The 17,934-nt window shown below is 40.6% G+C and overlaps 2 protein-coding genes across 9 annotated transcripts in view; one reads left to right on the top strand and one right to left on the bottom strand.

Moving 5' to 3' along the window:
• The window catches only part of LOC116921361, a 44,958-nt gene extending 32,474 nt beyond the window's left edge, over positions 1 to 12,484 (bottom strand). For 4 of the 8 annotated variants that reach the window (XM_045171631.1, XM_045171636.1, XM_045171634.1 and 1 more), the window contains exons 1-6: positions 12,309 to 12,484; positions 10,836 to 10,923; positions 5,854 to 7,760; positions 3,508 to 3,692; positions 2,245 to 2,363; positions 256 to 562 (exon numbers count right to left, since the gene is read on the bottom strand). In XM_045171631.1, the coding sequence (XP_045027566.1) occupies positions 256 to 562; positions 2,245 to 2,363; positions 3,508 to 3,692; positions 5,854 to 5,957 (715 nt within the window). In that variant the 5' untranslated portion in view covers positions 5,958 to 7,760; positions 10,836 to 10,923; positions 12,309 to 12,484. Of the gene's footprint in view, positions 1 to 255; positions 563 to 2,244; positions 2,364 to 3,507; positions 3,693 to 5,853; positions 7,761 to 8,217; positions 9,272 to 10,835; positions 10,924 to 12,308 lie in introns of those variants that run through there. The other 4 variants (XM_045171637.1, XM_045171638.1, XM_045171633.1 and 1 more) reach the window with 3 other exon arrangements.
• A 146-nt stretch (positions 12,485 to 12,630) lies between these two features.
• On the top strand, positions 12,631 to 17,934 carry LOC123470964 (protein lin-28 homolog). The gene is made up of 5 exons (XM_045171664.1): positions 12,631 to 13,448; positions 14,956 to 15,116; positions 16,402 to 16,574; positions 16,644 to 16,722; positions 16,796 to 17,934. The coding sequence occupies exons 1-5, from the start codon at positions 13,427 to 13,429 to the stop codon at positions 16,898 to 16,900; spliced, it is 540 nt and encodes a 179-aa protein (XP_045027599.1). The 5' UTR covers positions 12,631 to 13,426; the 3' UTR covers positions 16,901 to 17,934.

The following is a 17,934-nucleotide window of genomic DNA, read 5'->3' as shown; positions in this document are numbered from 1 at the left end:
TAGGAAATCCGGAAACAATCCCGACGGTATTGATTACTTGTTCCACCGGAGCAACCCTCTCCTTTCCTCTTGCGAGATCACGAAAAACTTCAAATAGCGCACCTTTGCAAACGCCCTATTTTTTATTTTATTTATTTAACCTCTAGCCCTACAGTCCTATTATTTGATTTTAAAAACATTCAAATGAGATTTGAAAATATTCTTCCAAAAGCCAAAAAAAAAAAGCAAAGATAAAGACAAAGAGAAAATGAATACCTCTGAATCGGGGATCCTGCGCTCTTAGACGGGCGTACTGTTCGGGCGTCATGCACGTACACTGCGGTTCACGACCCGTGCCGCCGGCCGATCCAGCCGCAGACGCCGGGCCGGAAGACGCTCCGTGATGATGATGGTGATGATGGTGACCTGCAGCGGCGTTGCTAGTGGCGTGCGAAGGCGACGCCGGAGTCGAATTCGTCCTCCTTTTACCCGACAAACTCCGTTGGTGATCTTTCTGACGTCCAGATTCCAGCCGCAATGAATAGGACGACGAAGCTTTGCGCGAAAATTTGAAAGCCGGCGACTATTTAAAAAAAAGGCAGAATTCAAAATTATTAATTATATTTTTAAAAATCATCAATTTAAACATTTTTGCATTTTTATTTTGTTTTTGTTTCTTCTTTCTGCATAAATATGCATTGCAGACTTTCAATGATGAGTCAATATCGACAGTCATACACCCGTCAAGAGTGGGAGGAGCCATTAACACGAAGGGGGGGACTCTCTTGGCCATCGTGTCGTCTTTCGATAAAGCACTTTTTTTTAAATAAATATTTTAACCCCAGTTGAGTCACCGATTTGATTGATGATGTCTCGTACGTAATGTGTGGCACACACCCTTGCCGCAGGGGGAATACCTCGCCAACAAGGCCATAGGGCACATTCAAGGCTCGCATGTTCGTATCCGTGTAATATTGGTGTTATGACGATGGCTATAGTTGACATTCGATCAACGGGGAGGGGAAAGCAAAAGGACAGAAGAAAAAAAAAAAGAGGAAAATTATTTTCTTATTACTCGTCGTCGACTCTTTTGCTTGTGGGCGATGCTCCTCTAAACGGGGCACACACTCTTTGCTCTTAGCTGTATATATAGCTCAATATTCAATTGACGATCAATAGTCGGCGTTGCTGTGCAAAGGCAAAGCCTTGCGCAGAGAACGAACAAGAAGAAGACAAAAAAAAAATGGTTAGAATGCAACAACAACAACAACAACCGAAATGACTGATAGACAACGACTTTAATGTTTGTGTGTGATTTTTGATGTCGTTTAAGGCTCTTTTCTTTTCTTTCTAAAAATGACATTTCGTCTATTCGTATTTTGAAAAAGAAATACAAACATTCGCGCTCTTTCATGAGAATTCCATTCCGGCCGGCTCAAAATGTGTCGGTCATGGGACGCACACGTCCAAAAGCTTCCCCTTTAAAATTCTTTAATTTTTCTTTTTAAATGTCCAACTGAAATAACACAACATAAAATAAAAATTGTCCACTCAAGATAGGAAGCTTTTCGATCGATCCGTCACACAAGTAAAATCAAAAAATCTTTTAAAAAATTTTAATAATGGCCTTTGTCTCCCCCCGTCAAGCTATTGTCCATTTCTCTTGATCTAAGAAAGAGGGAGGCAATTAAAGAACTTGATACACAACTATGAAAAAGAACGATTACGAAGGATCAACAATATAACCTCAAAACACACACACAAACGTATTACTGGAAATTCCTGGTGGGTGTGTGTGTGTGGCATCTTCATTCTCAATTGGAATGAATGGCGGAAGCTTTCCTCCTACCCCCCCCCCCACACACACCCGGTGGAAACTTTTCAATCGAACGAGGGGGAGAGGAAGGAGGTGCGACAACAGCCTCCAACCATTCAAGTGCATTTTTTGTTGTTGTTGTTGTTGTTGCTGGATGGCGTCATCCGAACGATGAGGTCGATAAAAGAGAACGTGCAGGCCCGGTATATAGTATTCACTTTCAATAATTTAAATCTCAATTCCACACGCCAATGGTAATAAATAAAAATATAAAAAAAATAAGGAAAGCCAACGAAAATGTCAAAGGAGAAAACAAACAATCGACCCTAGTCTTTTTCACCGAATTAAAATTGAAAATTGACGTTTCAAATGAAATGAAAAACCCTGGAATTTGACAAGGAACCCTAGATAACTATGAGACAAAGATGCGCAAAGAAACAAAAACTTACGCAACATTCGCGGAATGCCCGGGCGTCGGCCGGTGACGTGAAATTGAGCCCCCACGTATCGTTGGTGACGGGATCCTTCCAGTAGACAAAACACTCGGAAGCCTGTCCAATGCGAGTACCTATTGTTGATTTTGAATAAATCATTAATAAATCAATAGACAATCATTTAAAAAAATATATATATCGATGTAAAATACATGAATTCCAAATGAGATGTTATGATCTACGGTCAGGAATCATCGACCCCGACTCATCAATTAACGAATTAGCCGATTGAACCGCATTTGCTCAGGGGCATCGTCACGGCAAACTCCTCCCCGCCCACTCCCTTCATACATAAGTCCGTTAGAAAAAAAAAACATCCAAATTAACACACGCAATAAGAAACAAAAGCTAAAATACACATGTGTGTGTACATCTGCTTCAGCTTCAAACTTTCATTTATTTTGATTTGATTTTTTAAAACAAACTACTGGATCCGTCTGAGTTTGTCCTCGTCTTTCCCTTGTCGAACGAGAATCGGACGCATTTCGAACCGACGATAAACACACACAAAAAGTTCCGGCCGCCCCAATCCCTTTGTTTGAGTTGAGGTACATTTAAAATACATCGAAATTCTATCCAAGTAATGAATTATTATTTTTCCTTCATGATGACAAACACTTGGCTGGATCGCTTGCCCTCTGTTGGCTGCAGTTCACCATTTTAAAACTCAAAATACATAATGCGTATCCTCACGCAAATATGATGGGCTTTACGAAACAGCCAATGGTGCCCGTAAAGCTTCTTGTTTCCTTAACATTACATCAATTTTTTTTTTTTTTTCGCTAACAGTAACATGCAAATAAAAAGAAAAAAAAAGGATTTTCTGGCTGCACAGAACACAAAAAAAAGGGGGGGACCTAATTGGATGCCACACGCCGGCACGGAAGCAATAGCGGTGTGGGAAAGAATATCCAAAGTCTGTCTCTCTTCGGCAAACGTATTTAAGTGCTATCTTGTCTACTATAACTCTCTCTCTCTCTATTTAGATCTGGAAGAAGAGGTTGATTACGAGTCCATAGTTTCCTGTGCCGCTAAAATCCTATACACACCGTTGCATGTCTGGTTGATTAAGTGGGGCCACAGCGACAAACAATTCGATGTCACTAAAAGCCACCGTTTTAAAAAGAAGAAGAAGAAAAAAGAGCACGTCCAGCAAGTCTTTCATTTTGTGCATATTGATGGGGGACATTAATAATAGGAGAAGGGAGAGGCGCAAACCTGGTTGAGTGAGCCTGACGTCAAGGATCTTGTCCACTTGCGAATTGTAGGCGGTGATGTGAAAGACGTAGTCGGGCTGATCCTGGATGCACGAAATGTTGACAGGCACCAGATCCTCGGAGATTTGTTGCCATCGCACCGTTCCAGCGCTGCTCGTGCTCACATGGAACACTTCCGCCCACAACCTAAACAAAAAGGGCATCAAATGAAATTGCTTTAAATTTTGATACAAATTTGAACTTTACATTTTAAACATCAAATCAATCGATCCTGCAATCCCCCCCGCACACAGACACACACACAAAATAAAATAAAGGGAAACGAAATAGTTTCTTCTATTTGGTTGCCAAGTGAGCCAAAGATAGCCAGTCAGCCGGCCAAACGTTTTTTTTCCGACATGGCCCGTCTGAAAAGGGAAGTGAATGACACAAGACGCAGAAAATAGAGTCAATGGTGCGCTGAAAAAAGAAAAACAGCATTTCATATCAGTTTCTATCCTTTTTTTCTTTTTATTTCTCAGACCATTTTCCCAGTTTCTTTTGAATTTGATTCGAAAAAAAAAAAAGGCGGGAAAAAGAAGAAGCGGATGTTTTTAAATTTCTGTGTTAAATATCAAACTAGCGCAATGTCCGGAATTGCATTTTTTTTTAAAGAAAAAATTGTCTGAAAACTTTTCAAAAAAAGAAAAATTAAATCACAGCGAATGTAGGGCTAAACAGCCGCAATGGTTTAACACTTGCAAATTCAAATTTTTGGTTTTGGTTTTTAAATGACGACGATTCTAATGTTGAAAAGAGTTAACGACAAGTTGTTTAAGTTTCTTTTTAGGGTACTACAAATTTAAAAAAAGACAACAACAAAAATTGATAGAGAATCGAAAAGGTCAAATAAACCGGTTGTCGGTCTTTCGTCTAAGGTGTACGCATGCAAATTATAACCGGGTGCGGTTATAATTTTGTACACACGCACACAACCGGGAAAGGAAAAAAAAAATGGGCGGGAATTTTGAATACGCCCAATATTGCCACTAGGAAAAAATGTTAAAAAAAAAAGGGAAAAATCGTATCGATTGGAAAACAACAACAAAAAACGCAACCATATTTGGCTAGACACGCAGACAACCGATTGTAAATCTATACATGTTGATTTTCGTTCGGTTTCTTTTTTTTTTCTCGACACCATTTCATCCTAAAATTGACGAATACCATTCGACGCATATTTCTTGCATTTTTCCATTCAAAAAAAAAAAAGTGTTGAGAATGACGCAATATTTTGTAAAGGGGACCCTACGCATTTGCATATTTATCGCGTTCAGAAGGAACGCGATCAAAAGAGACTCTTGTACCGTGAAGCGGCGCAATTCGTGGATTTCTCATTGCAAAAATGGCCGCATCTAAAAAGTGGGAGAAATAAAAAAAAAAACAAAAAACAAAAGAATTTTTTTTTTTTAAATGGATCTTTTCGTGTCTCTCGTTGCACCCACATAATACAAAAGAATTCAGCTGCGACGTTCCTCCTATTGTGTCAAGACATTTTTATTTTTTATTATTTCCTAATCAGAACAGCGACGGCTATTACACACTTTAACTGTCTTGTGCGCGCCAACTTCAAATCGTTCACGCCAACAATTCAAATAGCGCGCCAACATTTCGGCCACTCAATTTGAATCGTCGAGTTTAAAGACGTGACTTGTTTAGCTGCTTTTCATTTACGATTTTTTTTCTTTCTAACTCAACACCTCAAATCCTAGTTTGTGAGCTTTCGTCAAATGCTTGTCACTGAAAGACAACCCCCCTCCAAAAGAAAAAGCATTTACTCTACACACTCAAATTTAAAAAGAAAACCAACAGACGCTAAAGGTTTAGACCTTATTTATAAACCTTTGGAAACCCCAATTTTTTTTTTTTAAAGACAAGCCCCAGCAATATGGGACTCGTCATGATGGGAGGAGGCCGGGTTAGTCTACACGCGTGTGCAAGTCTGGCGTGCGTGTCGCATCAACAGTTTAAAGAGAGAGGGGGACCTTTTGCTGGCATCCGGCCCATTTTTCTATAGACGGGCTTCAAGCTGACCCGCCAATAAAAATAATAATAGTTGGGCCGCACTGTTGGATCATAGCGCCCTACCACCCCTCATTATACAACAGCTGACTCTTCGGCTTCCTATTACGGATGTGTGTGTGTGTGTTACACACAACAAAAATGCCGGCCTCTAAATCCAAAAACAATGAAAGGAAGTCTAATTGTCGCCCCACCAACCGGGCCGTTTGTTTCAACTCAATTATTATTTATTATTATTTTATTTTTAATTGAAAATGTATAGATATATATTTTTTAAAAAAATTACCTGAGCAAATGTCCGTCTCGTTTGCGTGAATTCTGCCACGGTGTGTCCTCGTTGCGATAGGCTTTGCGGATGAGCGGGCCGCACGAACTCAGACGATTCCCCATTTTTTCTGCGCGCGTGATTTCACTTCCGGAGAAAATTGATTTGCACGCACTTTTTCTTCTTCCTTATTCTTCCCAATGTCCAATAACTAGCAGAGCCGTTTTTCTTGTAAAGCACCGACTGTATGTGCGCCCACTAGAAACACCTGCGAGTCGCACACGCACACCCCCGCACAAAGTAACGGACAGGTAGAATAGCAGAGGTGGTTGTGTCTTGATGCTTCCAACTGGACACGAAGCACACCAGCGAAGCCCAACAACAACCAAATGGCTTTCTTTTTTTCACACACACACACACACACACACACGCACAAAAAAAGGGGGGAGGGGGGAACAAAAACAAAAAATCGAAATTCTTATTTAAAATCGAATTATCGAATTTTGTTTCATTGCTCAAAGGAGAAGAGAGAGAGAGACAACATTTGTTGTTGTTGTTGTTGTATAGCCCCGAAAAGAAGAAGAAGAGGAGCAGAGAGAGAGAGAGAGAAGAGAAGAGAAAAAAAAAATCAATGATTCCAATGGGGTGTCGTCGTCTCTTCCAGTCCGACACAGTGGAAGGAGTAGTTCTGCTGCTGCTCCTCCTTGCTCATGGCTGGTCATTGATCCGTCGACTGGGGTTCCACATCACGTGACTCGAGAGTTTTTATTTTCCCTCTTCTTCGTCCCGTATTTTTTTTTTTTCTTTCTTTCTTCTTTCGCACTGACAAACACCGGAGCAAAAAATAAAAAATTGAAGAGCCGGGTGAAGCTGGAAACTGAAGAATTTTTTTCAGAAATAAGAAACCAGTCCGCAATGGAAAGAACCTGTGCTCTTCGTTCAGTCGGCGTTTGTTTTTGGCACGCACCAACACTAAACGATCTCAAAAAGATTTGTGCTTGTTATTATTTTATTTTTTTTTTGTTCCTCCCCGCTGCGCGTTTTTTTTTATTTTTTAAAGACAACAAATTTCAGCGACGGCCAAGAGCGGTGGCAAAGACGCCCACACGGGGGAGAAGAAAAAGAGAAAACCTGACGGTGCGCCGGGTGCGGAGTGGTGGTTGCTGGTGCTGAGAGAAAGGTCCTGATTCGTTTTTTTTTTCCCGGCGGCCTCCTCTCTCCTTCATGCACACGGTTCGTCTCTTGTCTTCTCTTGCTGGGCTCGCCATGCAGACGGCCGTTTACAATATGCAGCTTCAACCATGCCGCCTTTAATCCGGCAGCAGCAGCCCCCACACACACACGCACACACGGCCGATCTCTTTGCCCTTGCCGTCCGAAAACAAAACGAGGGACGAGTCTGTCGATAATTTGAGAGTCGATCGCACAAATTCCAGTTCACCCATTCACTTTTTTCGTTGTTTCCATCTGTCCGTTTTTTTGTTGTTTTCTTTACCCCACCCCGTCTCACGATATTTACAATAATATCCAATCGAGTCAAAGCCTTTTCGGTTGGGGATAGCAAGGCGCAATGTATGCTGCGTGAGTTTGGGGAGTGGTCCAGCAGTTTCCAGCAAAAAAAAGGGGGGAGTAAAAAGAGAGAGAGAGAGAGAGGCTGCTGCTGTTGGTAGGGAGGGGGACCTTATGAGCACAGCAGCAGAAACTACTACACTACAACTCGTCTCTCTCTCTACTCTCGTCTAAGTCTTGCCTACGTATTGATCGCATTCTCTTCCCTCTCCTCCTTCCCCCTTTTGGCGGAGTTTTCGGAGGCGGCGGCAGGGTCCAGGACACACACACACACTGGGGGTAGTAGGGAAAAAGCACCGATCCACACACACACACACACAGCCTCTCTGCGATGCCTTCCCTCCCCCCCAAAAACAGACCTGTACGAGAAATAAAGAAAAAAAAAATTATTAATTAATTGCAGAATTATGTCATTTTGATGTGTCAAATAGAAAATGATTGGCGATTCATTGAAAGGAGGTAGTCAATCAAATAGAAATGTGTGTCAATTTATGTTTTGTTTTTTCGTTTGTTTGTTAAAAAAAAAAAACAAAAAATCGTTGTTGTAATCATGTCAAATTGCAGAGGAAAGATTTGAAGAATGTCTACATTGGAAGGGCCTGTTTGTCTAATAACCAATTATCGAATGATTGCAATCAAAATCGCGAGGGAACGGACTAATCTGATGACTGCGTGCTAGTCTCCCGTTTGCAACTAGCTGGGCGAGAGATAACTGTCTGAAAATGGGCCAACGATTTACACGACGACAAATACAAATTCACTCGGCACAAACAAAAAAAAGGGAAAAACAAACTCAAAACAATTGCATTCACTCACGTCACTCTTACTCGTTTAGAGGTGTCCTCTTCCACTTGCTCGTTGGCCAGTTCAATTCAACTGAATCCTCATTGGTAGATCAACGAAAACAATTCCCTTTTCTCAGCCTAACGGCACTCAACTGTCGATGATGCGACACCAAATTTGCGTTTAGTCCTCAAAAGAGTTTTCTTCTTTTTCGTAACAGCGTGTTTCTGACCCGCCGTATGCACAGCGCAACACCGCACATACAACAGAGACAAACGACACAAACGCAATGTGTGTGTGTGTGTGGGATATTTGGTTGGGTGGCGAAGGGAAAAGAAATAAGAAAACGACGAAAGCGCCGCTACCGACCAAAAAGCAGATCCTTCCTTCCTTCCTCCGCCGAGTGAAACTGAGGCAAAATGCGAGAAAACAAGGGCGCAGGAGCAGCAAAGCGGGGGATGCTGGAAAGAGAGATGGCGGCCATGGGATGGGGGCAGGGCGAAAAATTCGGGAGAAAACAGACACACCGTACATACAGTGCTGCTGCGTGCGTGAATGTCGGGAGGTATGCAGAACTGTGAGAGTAACACAACAGAGAGAGAGAGAGAGACCTAAACACACACACACAGCACAGAGTGAGAGCCATGTCCAAGACGAGGTGGTGGTGATGGGAGGGGCGTCAGAGCAGCAAGGCGGGATTTCACCACCGGAAAACACCCCAAACTCTAGACCGTATATCTCTTTCCCTCACTCTTTTTGTTTGTTTTGTTTTGTTTTGTTTTTTCTCGATTTATACAGTACACAATACGAAAAAGGATTCGAAACGGTTGGAGAGTCACTCGTTTTGTTAGGATTTCGATCTTTGGCCGAAATGAAGTCAATTATAGCCGTCCAGGTGAAACGGAAGGAATGGCGAGTTGATTACGTAACAGAACAAAAGGTGGACGTTTTTTTTTTTTTGTTTTTTAAATTATTTTTGTTTTCATTTAAAAAACAATAAAAAATTTGCATAATCGAAATGATTGTCCTCCCCTTCAATCTGATGACGGAATCCTTGTCAACGTTAAATGCCATTTAGCGTATGTTATAATCAATCAAATTGAAACAAGAATATATTTTTTAGAACAAAATTAAGAGTTGCTTTAATAATGAGACTGAATAAAATTTGTCACGATTTTTACAACGACGGAAAGCCATGGCAAGAGAGAAATTTGAATAAAACACACATGAAAAAAAAAAGAAGAAAAGAACCGGTTATGTTAATCATGTATCGTTGTCCGTTTGGATGTGAGTCATATTTGTAATTTATGAAATCAAATCCAAGATGAAAAACGAGTTCTTTTTTTTTTTTTTTTGTTTCCCAATTGGATTTTCTTAACGGAAAATGGTTTCGCTTTTCTGATGTCCAAATCTGAACGCACACGGAGAGAGCGAGGCCTCATTTAAAAATGAATTCCCAAAAAGCTGAAAGTAACAACAAAAAATTCGTTTCCAGAAGAAAAATTACGATGTGATCACGTTCGCTGAATGCAAGGGAAAACGGAGGGAGGTCCCGCCAATCCATCTACGTTCGTCTTCTCCTCTTTCCCCAAACTAACCGACAATAAGAGCCAACAAAACTAATAATCATAAAATATAAATAAAATATAAATAAAATTGGTATTCTACTGCTAGCTGTGTGGAGGAGTCATACGAACGAGAACCAAATCGGGAAAGACTGACGTGTATCTGCCGTGCGTGTATATCGATAGACATTCCCTTTTGTAGGAGCACGGCCAAGATTTCTGCAAGGTTGAATGGGACGGCCGAGCCAACAACAACAACCCGACGACAGCGCAAAAGAAAAATATTATCAGCGAAAAATCAAAATGAAACCCCCCCCCCCCAAAAAAAAAGAGGCCAAAATTGGGTATAGAGACGGCAAAAATTGAGTAAAACGTTATCCTTTTGGCCAAATTAAAGGGCAATTTAAATTGATAAATCGAGGAGAAATCTCAAAGAAAAGCAAACAAACGATGGTAGCGTAATGCGTGCACAATAAAAGAAACCGCCCTGAAAATTGGATGGCCAACAAATGGCAATGCTGTACCGGAGGGGTTATTTGTAAAACTGTCGCGCAAAAACCCAAAGAGCAAAGCAGCAGCGGCACACGGGCTGAAGCTATAAAGGATTCCTGCCTGCTGTCGTCCTCGGCTGTATTATAAACGTCGTCTGACGCGTTCATCAGAGTGTGCGGAAGCGGCAGCCTAGGCAAGACAAGTCAATATTTGGCTGGTAATGCATAGCACACACACACACACAGCCCAGCTCAGCCCTTAAAGCCAAAGAGCCCACCCCTCTCCTTTAAAAAAAAAAAGGGAAAGGAAAAAGAGAAACGTCTACGCATAAAGAGTCACAATAACGTCACGGTGGCTACCGCCTCCGCTATCACCAGCTGGATAGAGTCTGACTGGATGAAAAGTCTTTTTCTCTCTAATAAATTTCATCGTTGAAGGAGGGAGGGGGGATGAAATGAGAAAATTTTGCAAAATGGTCAAATAGAGACCAATTTTCGAGTTCAACTGGACTGTCCATCAATGTCTTTTCTTGTCGGCAATAACAAAATAAAAAATAGCTTATTTTTAAGAGAAACAAAACAAAAACATGCTTACTATTGTTGTCTGTGTGTTTCCATCTGTCTTTTTGTACGTCACCGGGAAATGCGATGCTACTGGTCCTTGTTGTTTGCTCACCTCCCCCCTGGAGAGATAAGAGAGAAAGAAAAAAAAGCTTTGAGTTAGAGTTAAAAAAGAAAAAGAAATGTTAGCTACAACAACATAGAGCTGGACACCAAGGCCTGCCATCCATCTACTTCTACGCTACTCTGCCGGAGTCCGGTCCGCTCTGCTGAGCACACGTCTATTACTTTTTCCTTTCTTGACTCTTTGATATAATTCTTGTTCCTATAACTTCTTTATCTCGTAGCTCGACGTGTACTATATTTGTCTTGTTGTATTACCAAAACACACAAAGTTGCACGACAAATGAATCACCTTTCTCGTATCAAAAGGTATTTTCTCAATGAATTGCTCGTACGTCATACGATATCAAACACATCTCCCATTAATCCCAGATCGATAGCAGACGACCAAACGCTTCGTGTATACATCATACCTTTTCTCCTGAGTGGATGGGTAACTACATAATATAACGAGCACAAAAATCTTGTCGTACTTTTTTTTTGGCTCGTATATCGTGATTTTCACGTGCAGAGAGCGAAAGGAGATCACCTCATTCCGACCGGTCACGAATTTCCACTCCTTTATATAGACAAGACGTGTTTTTCGTCTGCATCGTACTACACTCCCAATGGCGTATAAATGTGTACGTACCGAAAGAAAAGAAAAACCAAGTTGGAAATAAGATCTGAAGAGCTTCAAGAGAGTGGACTCGGCTACCTGCATGTATAAACAGGCAGCCGACTTCGTTCACTTCACGTGTGATGATAATAAAAGAAAACCTATCGTGACTAATGAAGCACGATGCCTTTACATTTACGCATTTAGGAAAACATTTTCGAATAATTATGGGATGAGCTAACGATACCAGAAAAGGAAAATAGATTCTACTAGATACAAATTCGTTACACGATGGATGTCCGTAGGGGCATCAACGTCATCACACGTGAGGAATGGCCGTATTAAATTAGGGATCACGAGGTGTTGGTAACGAACAGTATTCATGTTTCAAATTATTATTTTTTTTTTAAGGGGATGTTACAAGTTTAACTGTAGAAAACCTGATGGCAACAGAAATTCTACATCTCTTTTCTACGGTGTACTTTGCTGTTAACATTTCCTTTCATGGGCAGATGGACAAGGGCATTAGGAGAAACACTCGAGCACCAACTGACTCCCTGAAAGAGTTCAAGGTGCAAATGAATAACACAGAGTGCTATACAGATGCACATGGTTAGGAAAACTAAACGAAACATGAAAATATGTGGATGAAGTGGATGTGCATACAGATAGAGCAAGAGAGAGCTAAGAGAAAATCATAGGGCGTCGTCTTGAACAACGCCCGTCACGGCCACAATGAAACATCTTTGAATTTATTAAGAACCCAGCATCTTTCTAAATACCTACCTAAGCTTTGGTGTTGTTGCACTTTCCACGAAGAAGAAGCCAAAGGAATCACACGATCATCGTTTTATTCACGTGTGTCATGTCGCCACCCATCTCAGCCAGCAATGCACACTCCCAAAAAAGCGAGTTTACATGAAGGCATGGGCAGCCCAACCGTGTCGCAGGCGTTAATGCATCCTTTTTCATCAGACCCTAGGACACATGTGACTCGATTTGGAAACCCCAAACCCATCGACACATGAATTAGCATAAGTATAAACATGGTCGTCATTGTTGTTTTCCCGCTAGGTGAATCTTGCATAAAGTTGTTATGCTGACTGGCAGATGGCGTTGATCTTAAACAAACAGAAAGCGAAAGAGGTTCGTAAACAAAAACATTTCAAACTGGTTTTAAAACAGAATAATGGGTAGGAAACTGAAGAGATGACTAGGCAAGTATTAAATGAATTCTTTTTCTCTTTTGATGTCCATGACCTCGTTGAAAGATACCTCACCATACGTTCACATAATCTATAGATTTTAATTATTTATTTCGAATTTTTAACGAGGGATGCACACATTATTACTCGGATGGCTGCCGACTGATGAGAACCGACCGGATGAATCCGAGAGCGAGGACTCAAAAGAAAAGAAGCTGACGAATTCCCCCGTAGGCTATAATAACTCTGTTGTGGTGTAAGCCCATACACACACACACACACATACACACTACTTATACACCAGCAGCCGAGCGGAGGTTTCAGCACAGACCGGAAATGAGTCACACACCCACAGCGCCAGCAAAAGAAAACTTCCTTGCGCCGGATCGACCAGCCCACCCCATTTACCCAACAAACCGCCTCTACTCCGGCGAAGCAACGCTTACTTATCTCGATTTTCTTGTTCAATTATTCTCCGAATTGCAATAAAAAAACAACACATACCCTAGACGTTTTTCCATTTGTGTAATGATGACGCAACGTGTATTTACTGGCAAACTGTTACGACAGGTCCATAATCAAAAGTATTCAAAGTAAGCAAAACTCTTTCGCTTGGATGACAAATAAAAGGAGTCAGTCGACCAAATATTCACCTCTTGTCCAGTCCAGTTATCCGTCGTCTTTCAGCCAAGGAACAACATGTCCTCGACGATTTCATCAGGTAAGTGAGTTCTGCATTGCATTTCCATAATTGTCAGGGACATATTACCGTCAAAATGTTGGTCCCAATTTACTTTTTTTTTAAGCAAATTACTTCAGAAACAAACGAAACAAAAAATGAAATTGTGTAACGAAAACTGTCAACTATCAGAGACGAGGATTGAAGATGCTCGTTAGCATAACTAGATCACAAAACGTGTATAAATGGAGTACGCAGCCAAAGTCTGAGTTCGGCTTCCTTTATAAGAAAAAAACAAAACACCGTCTCTTATGCGCATATAAATCTCTGTATCGATTAAGAGAACAAACAGATTGAGAAGCGGGTTTTTTTATGTTCTTTCGTCTTGTATCTCATTTTTTTTTTTCTCTTTTGACATGCGAGTCGAATTTTTCAGGACAAATGAAAATGCTTAGTCCTTTGTCTTTTACAACAGAAAAAAAAATTACTCGGTTTCATTAAAGAAAAACGTGAAATTGAAATCCGCAGGGGACGATTTGCATTGAATTTTTCTTTTTCTTTAACAATAATAAAAAAAAGTTTAAATAGCTCGACCAATTATTCGGCTTCATTGAATAGAAAACGAATCCTTTCGAAAGCGAAAAAAAAGTCTTTCTAAAAAGAAAAAAATCAATTTCTAAATAAAAAAAAGTAAGGAAAAGACGTACAACAATACATTTCTCCCTTCGTATTTTTAGCCCACTTTTATTCAATACCTTCACGTTATTTATTTCACGATTTGATGTCGATTTTCAAACGAGGAATGGAGAGGGAAAAAAACAAAAAAAGGCACATGGCAACGTCGATCCTCCAGCTCGGGTTTCTTAACATTTTCCTCTCTCTTAAAAACCATCCCCTCTACTCCCTGGGTGAGTTATGTGGGTGTGTGTAATAAAACAGTTTGCCCCCTTTTTTTTCTGCTACAAGAGTAGCATTCTTTACACGACTATTTGGCGGCTCGCTAGGGCAGAGCTCAGTCGGCTGCAACTCTCGGGATATGGTAGGGGGACGCTTCTGTCCGGGTTGCATCCACAGAAAAAAAAAGGGAAAAGGATTTTTCTTTTAGTGCGCCAAATTGTGATTTGTTAGTTTCAGCAGACGGGGCGAAGGCTACATCAATAAGTGTAACAATCAACGGGATGATAGGCACAACGCAAGCCGTCGTTAGTTTCGACGTGAACGATATCAACATCATCAAGCGCCGCTGTGCCACGCCGTTCAATCGCCAGTGATTTTCACCATGCGCCGCTAAAACAAATCGATTTCGATTTATGGTATTGATTGTTCAAAGAAATCTACTGGAAAGGTTGGCCGGGTGAAGAAGCTAAACAAATTGTATCCATTTTAACAATTCTTTTGGTTTTACTCTGATGGAATCTGAAGGAGGTATTGCCTGTTCAACTTTTACGCCTTAATATATTTAGAGAAACATCGTTTGAAAATGGAATTTTTCTATTAGTTTTAAATGTCGCGTGAATGAAATCGTAATTTACCTCGTGTTTCACTACAGAGCGGGAACGATCAGTCGAGAACAGCTGCTGTGCCTCTTCTACAACAGCAACATCGTCCACAGCGTTACGACGCAAAGGCAGATGCAAATGGTTTAACGTGTCCAAAGGATGGGGATTCGTTACGCCGGACGACGGAAGTCCCGACATCTTCGTTCATCAGGTAATTTTTTTTTCCCTTTCCATTTTGATCATTTTATATTGTAAACTGGCCCGAAAAAGGACCCTGTGGAAATCTTTTAAGTAAAAAATTATAATAATAACAATTTGTGAGCTTTTTCACCCTCACTTAAAAGACTTACGAATGGAACGTTAACGAGTCGTCTCTGTCTTATGGAAGGCTCGTTTCCGCATCCGGTGTATAGCGCGCGTGCTTTTGTGACTGGAATGCTGTCAAAAGTCTAAGCCACGTCTTGGAAAAAAAAAAAAAAGACAGGCACAGGGACCAGATGATATCCCCATTGAATATCTTCCACGTCTCTATACATCCCTGAAAAAATAAAATTTAGATTCTTTAGCAGGGATTTTTCGAAAAAGGATCAACACCGCATGCTTTCCTCGAAGGCACGTCTATAAATGAAGAAGCCGATAATCAGAAAAGGAACATTAGAAAATAGTTGAATGGCCAAATTTCTATTTTGAGAAAGAATATTATATTCTAAAATGGGAAAGACAGTGGATGGGCAGCGTAACGGGAACAACTCTTACACGTAGTACATTGTCTTACTCTTTCATCCAGCCTAGCAATAACAACCCCGAAAATCTGATACATAGTGAGAATGTGGAAGTGGGCGAGCAAAAGGATGAAAATGAGCATTCTCACATTGATTTACGGGACTGTGACATATCGTTATTGATTCGTTTTTTCTTTTCATTAAAAGCAAGATCGATCGTTGCTCGTTACATCTGTTGGATACGGCGTAGGGTTATTAAAAAAATGTTTGCCGGAATTTTTGAATAAACAATGAGATATCGAGGAATGCAATCGTGTTTGGGTGTCATGACATGTGACGAGGGTGGGGTTGGAAGGGGTCTATGTATTTATAAGCGGCCTGCTTTTTTCAATCACCAAGGAATGTACTACACACATGTACAGCCTTCGTCTATTTCTATTGGAACAGTGTACTGACTAGTGGAATTTACGCTCGTCCGTCTTTCTTCTCCGTTATACCCTACCGAATTTCGTTTCCTCCTTCTCTTCCACTTCTTGCCCTTTTTGCCTTAGCTATTTCTATTCCCCAGTTTAAAAAAAAAAAAGGAAAACAGAAAGATTAGAATAGACTCTAGTCTCTCGAGTCGATCTGTTTGAATTTTTTTCGAAAACTTCTGGCGTTTGCTTCGAACACTTTTGCGAGTTATCTCTAAAAATATCCGCCTACTTTTCAATGGATTTCTTTTAAAATCTTATTGTCATTTTTTTTTGGTTGTTCTGGATTCGTTTTGTTTAGAGCGTGATCCGGATGAGCGGGTTTCGTAACCTGGCTGAGGGCGAAGAGGTCGAGTTGGAAACTAAAGACGTGGTTAAAGGAGAAGAGGCAACGATGGTGACTGGGCCTGGTGGATCCGAATGTTGCGGTTCACAAAGGCACCCAAAAAAGACGATAAAATCTAAAAGGATCAGGTAATAAGAAAGGTCACGTAACTTACAATTCAAAGTGGAGTTTTAAAGACATCTTTTGACGTATCTTAGATGCTACAACTGCGGAGTAGTCGGAAGTCACATCGCTCCTAAATGCACAATGGGACCTCAGCCCAAAAGATGTCACCAGGTAAGTTTTCAAAAACGTTTTTTTTTTTTAAAGAAAATTAGTTTCTTTACTTTTACGATTTGTTAAAATTCAGTGCAAAGCAGAGGATCACCTCATTTCTGAGTGCCCTAGTAAATCGGAACGTCGGAGTCGGGCTGCTAATACAAATACGGAAAGCAAGAAAAGCGCACCTGTCTGAAAAGCAGACGAAACTTTAGCGCAGCACAAGCAGATCCACCTGCAGCTCACTACGAGCCAACAGTTTTTCCTACCGACATAACATAACGAACAGCAGCAAACAGCCCCGCCAATTATCAAATCCGGAAATTTTTATTACGTAATGAAACATATCTTTAAAGGTACGTCGTTTAACGTATCTATCTGCTCCTCTAGCCTTGCTCAACTGCATTCTATTTCCACACACGCTCCTCAGGTCACATGTTGAAAAAAAGTTCAAAATATTCAGAATCAAAAAATGATTTGTCACTTTATCCTACCAAATGTTGTATACCGTTAAACATTTCTAACTATTGTTATTATTATGTACCTGTAGTTACATAATAATGCCATACATTTATCTACCTCGTTAAGCGTCATGACAGTCCCTTCTTCAAGAATAACGTGAAACAATATGCGCCCATACGGTTTAGTTTCTTTAGTAACTTTGGGAGAGTTAGATTTCTCTGAACCTGTTGCTAATTCAAGTACTCGATAGCTAGCATTGATTCCGTCACTGCCTTGTATGGGGAAAATTTGACTTAACAATTAGTTTATGTTCTGTACCTATCTGTGGAAATCAGAAATCATTTTTGATTACCTTTGACATTCAATTGATCTGCAAATTGCTGACCAAAACATAGAAATGACCAGATTCTCCTTAATAGGAGATTTTAGCACATTTAAATCTAATGCAGCCTACGAGTAGTAATGATACAGTTGTTAGACATTTAAATTCTTAACAAGCTGCCAAAGAGTTCTATATTGAATGGTGTTACCTGTTTGAATTACAACTTGTAGTTGCCCCAGTTCCTCTTTCAGGAATGAAACACAGTAATTTCTTCCATCACATTGTTCAAGACCAACTTTTGGAAGTTTAAATCACCTTCATTTGCATGTTTTGTGTAAATACAAATGTAGTGTAATTTTGTGGGTAAGATTTGACCAGACTATGTTCGTTTTCTGCGAGAGGTTAGACACAAATATACAACGTTGCATGGTGTGCGTAAAAACTCA

Source organism: Daphnia magna, linkage group LG4, assembly GCF_020631705.1.
Source record: "Daphnia magna isolate NIES linkage group LG4, ASM2063170v1.1, whole genome shotgun sequence".
Classification (NCBI taxonomy): Eukaryota; Metazoa; Arthropoda; class Branchiopoda; order Diplostraca; family Daphniidae; genus Daphnia; species Daphnia magna.
Note: the sequence above shows the minus strand (reverse complement) of the source record. Positions and strands in the feature narration are given on the sequence as shown.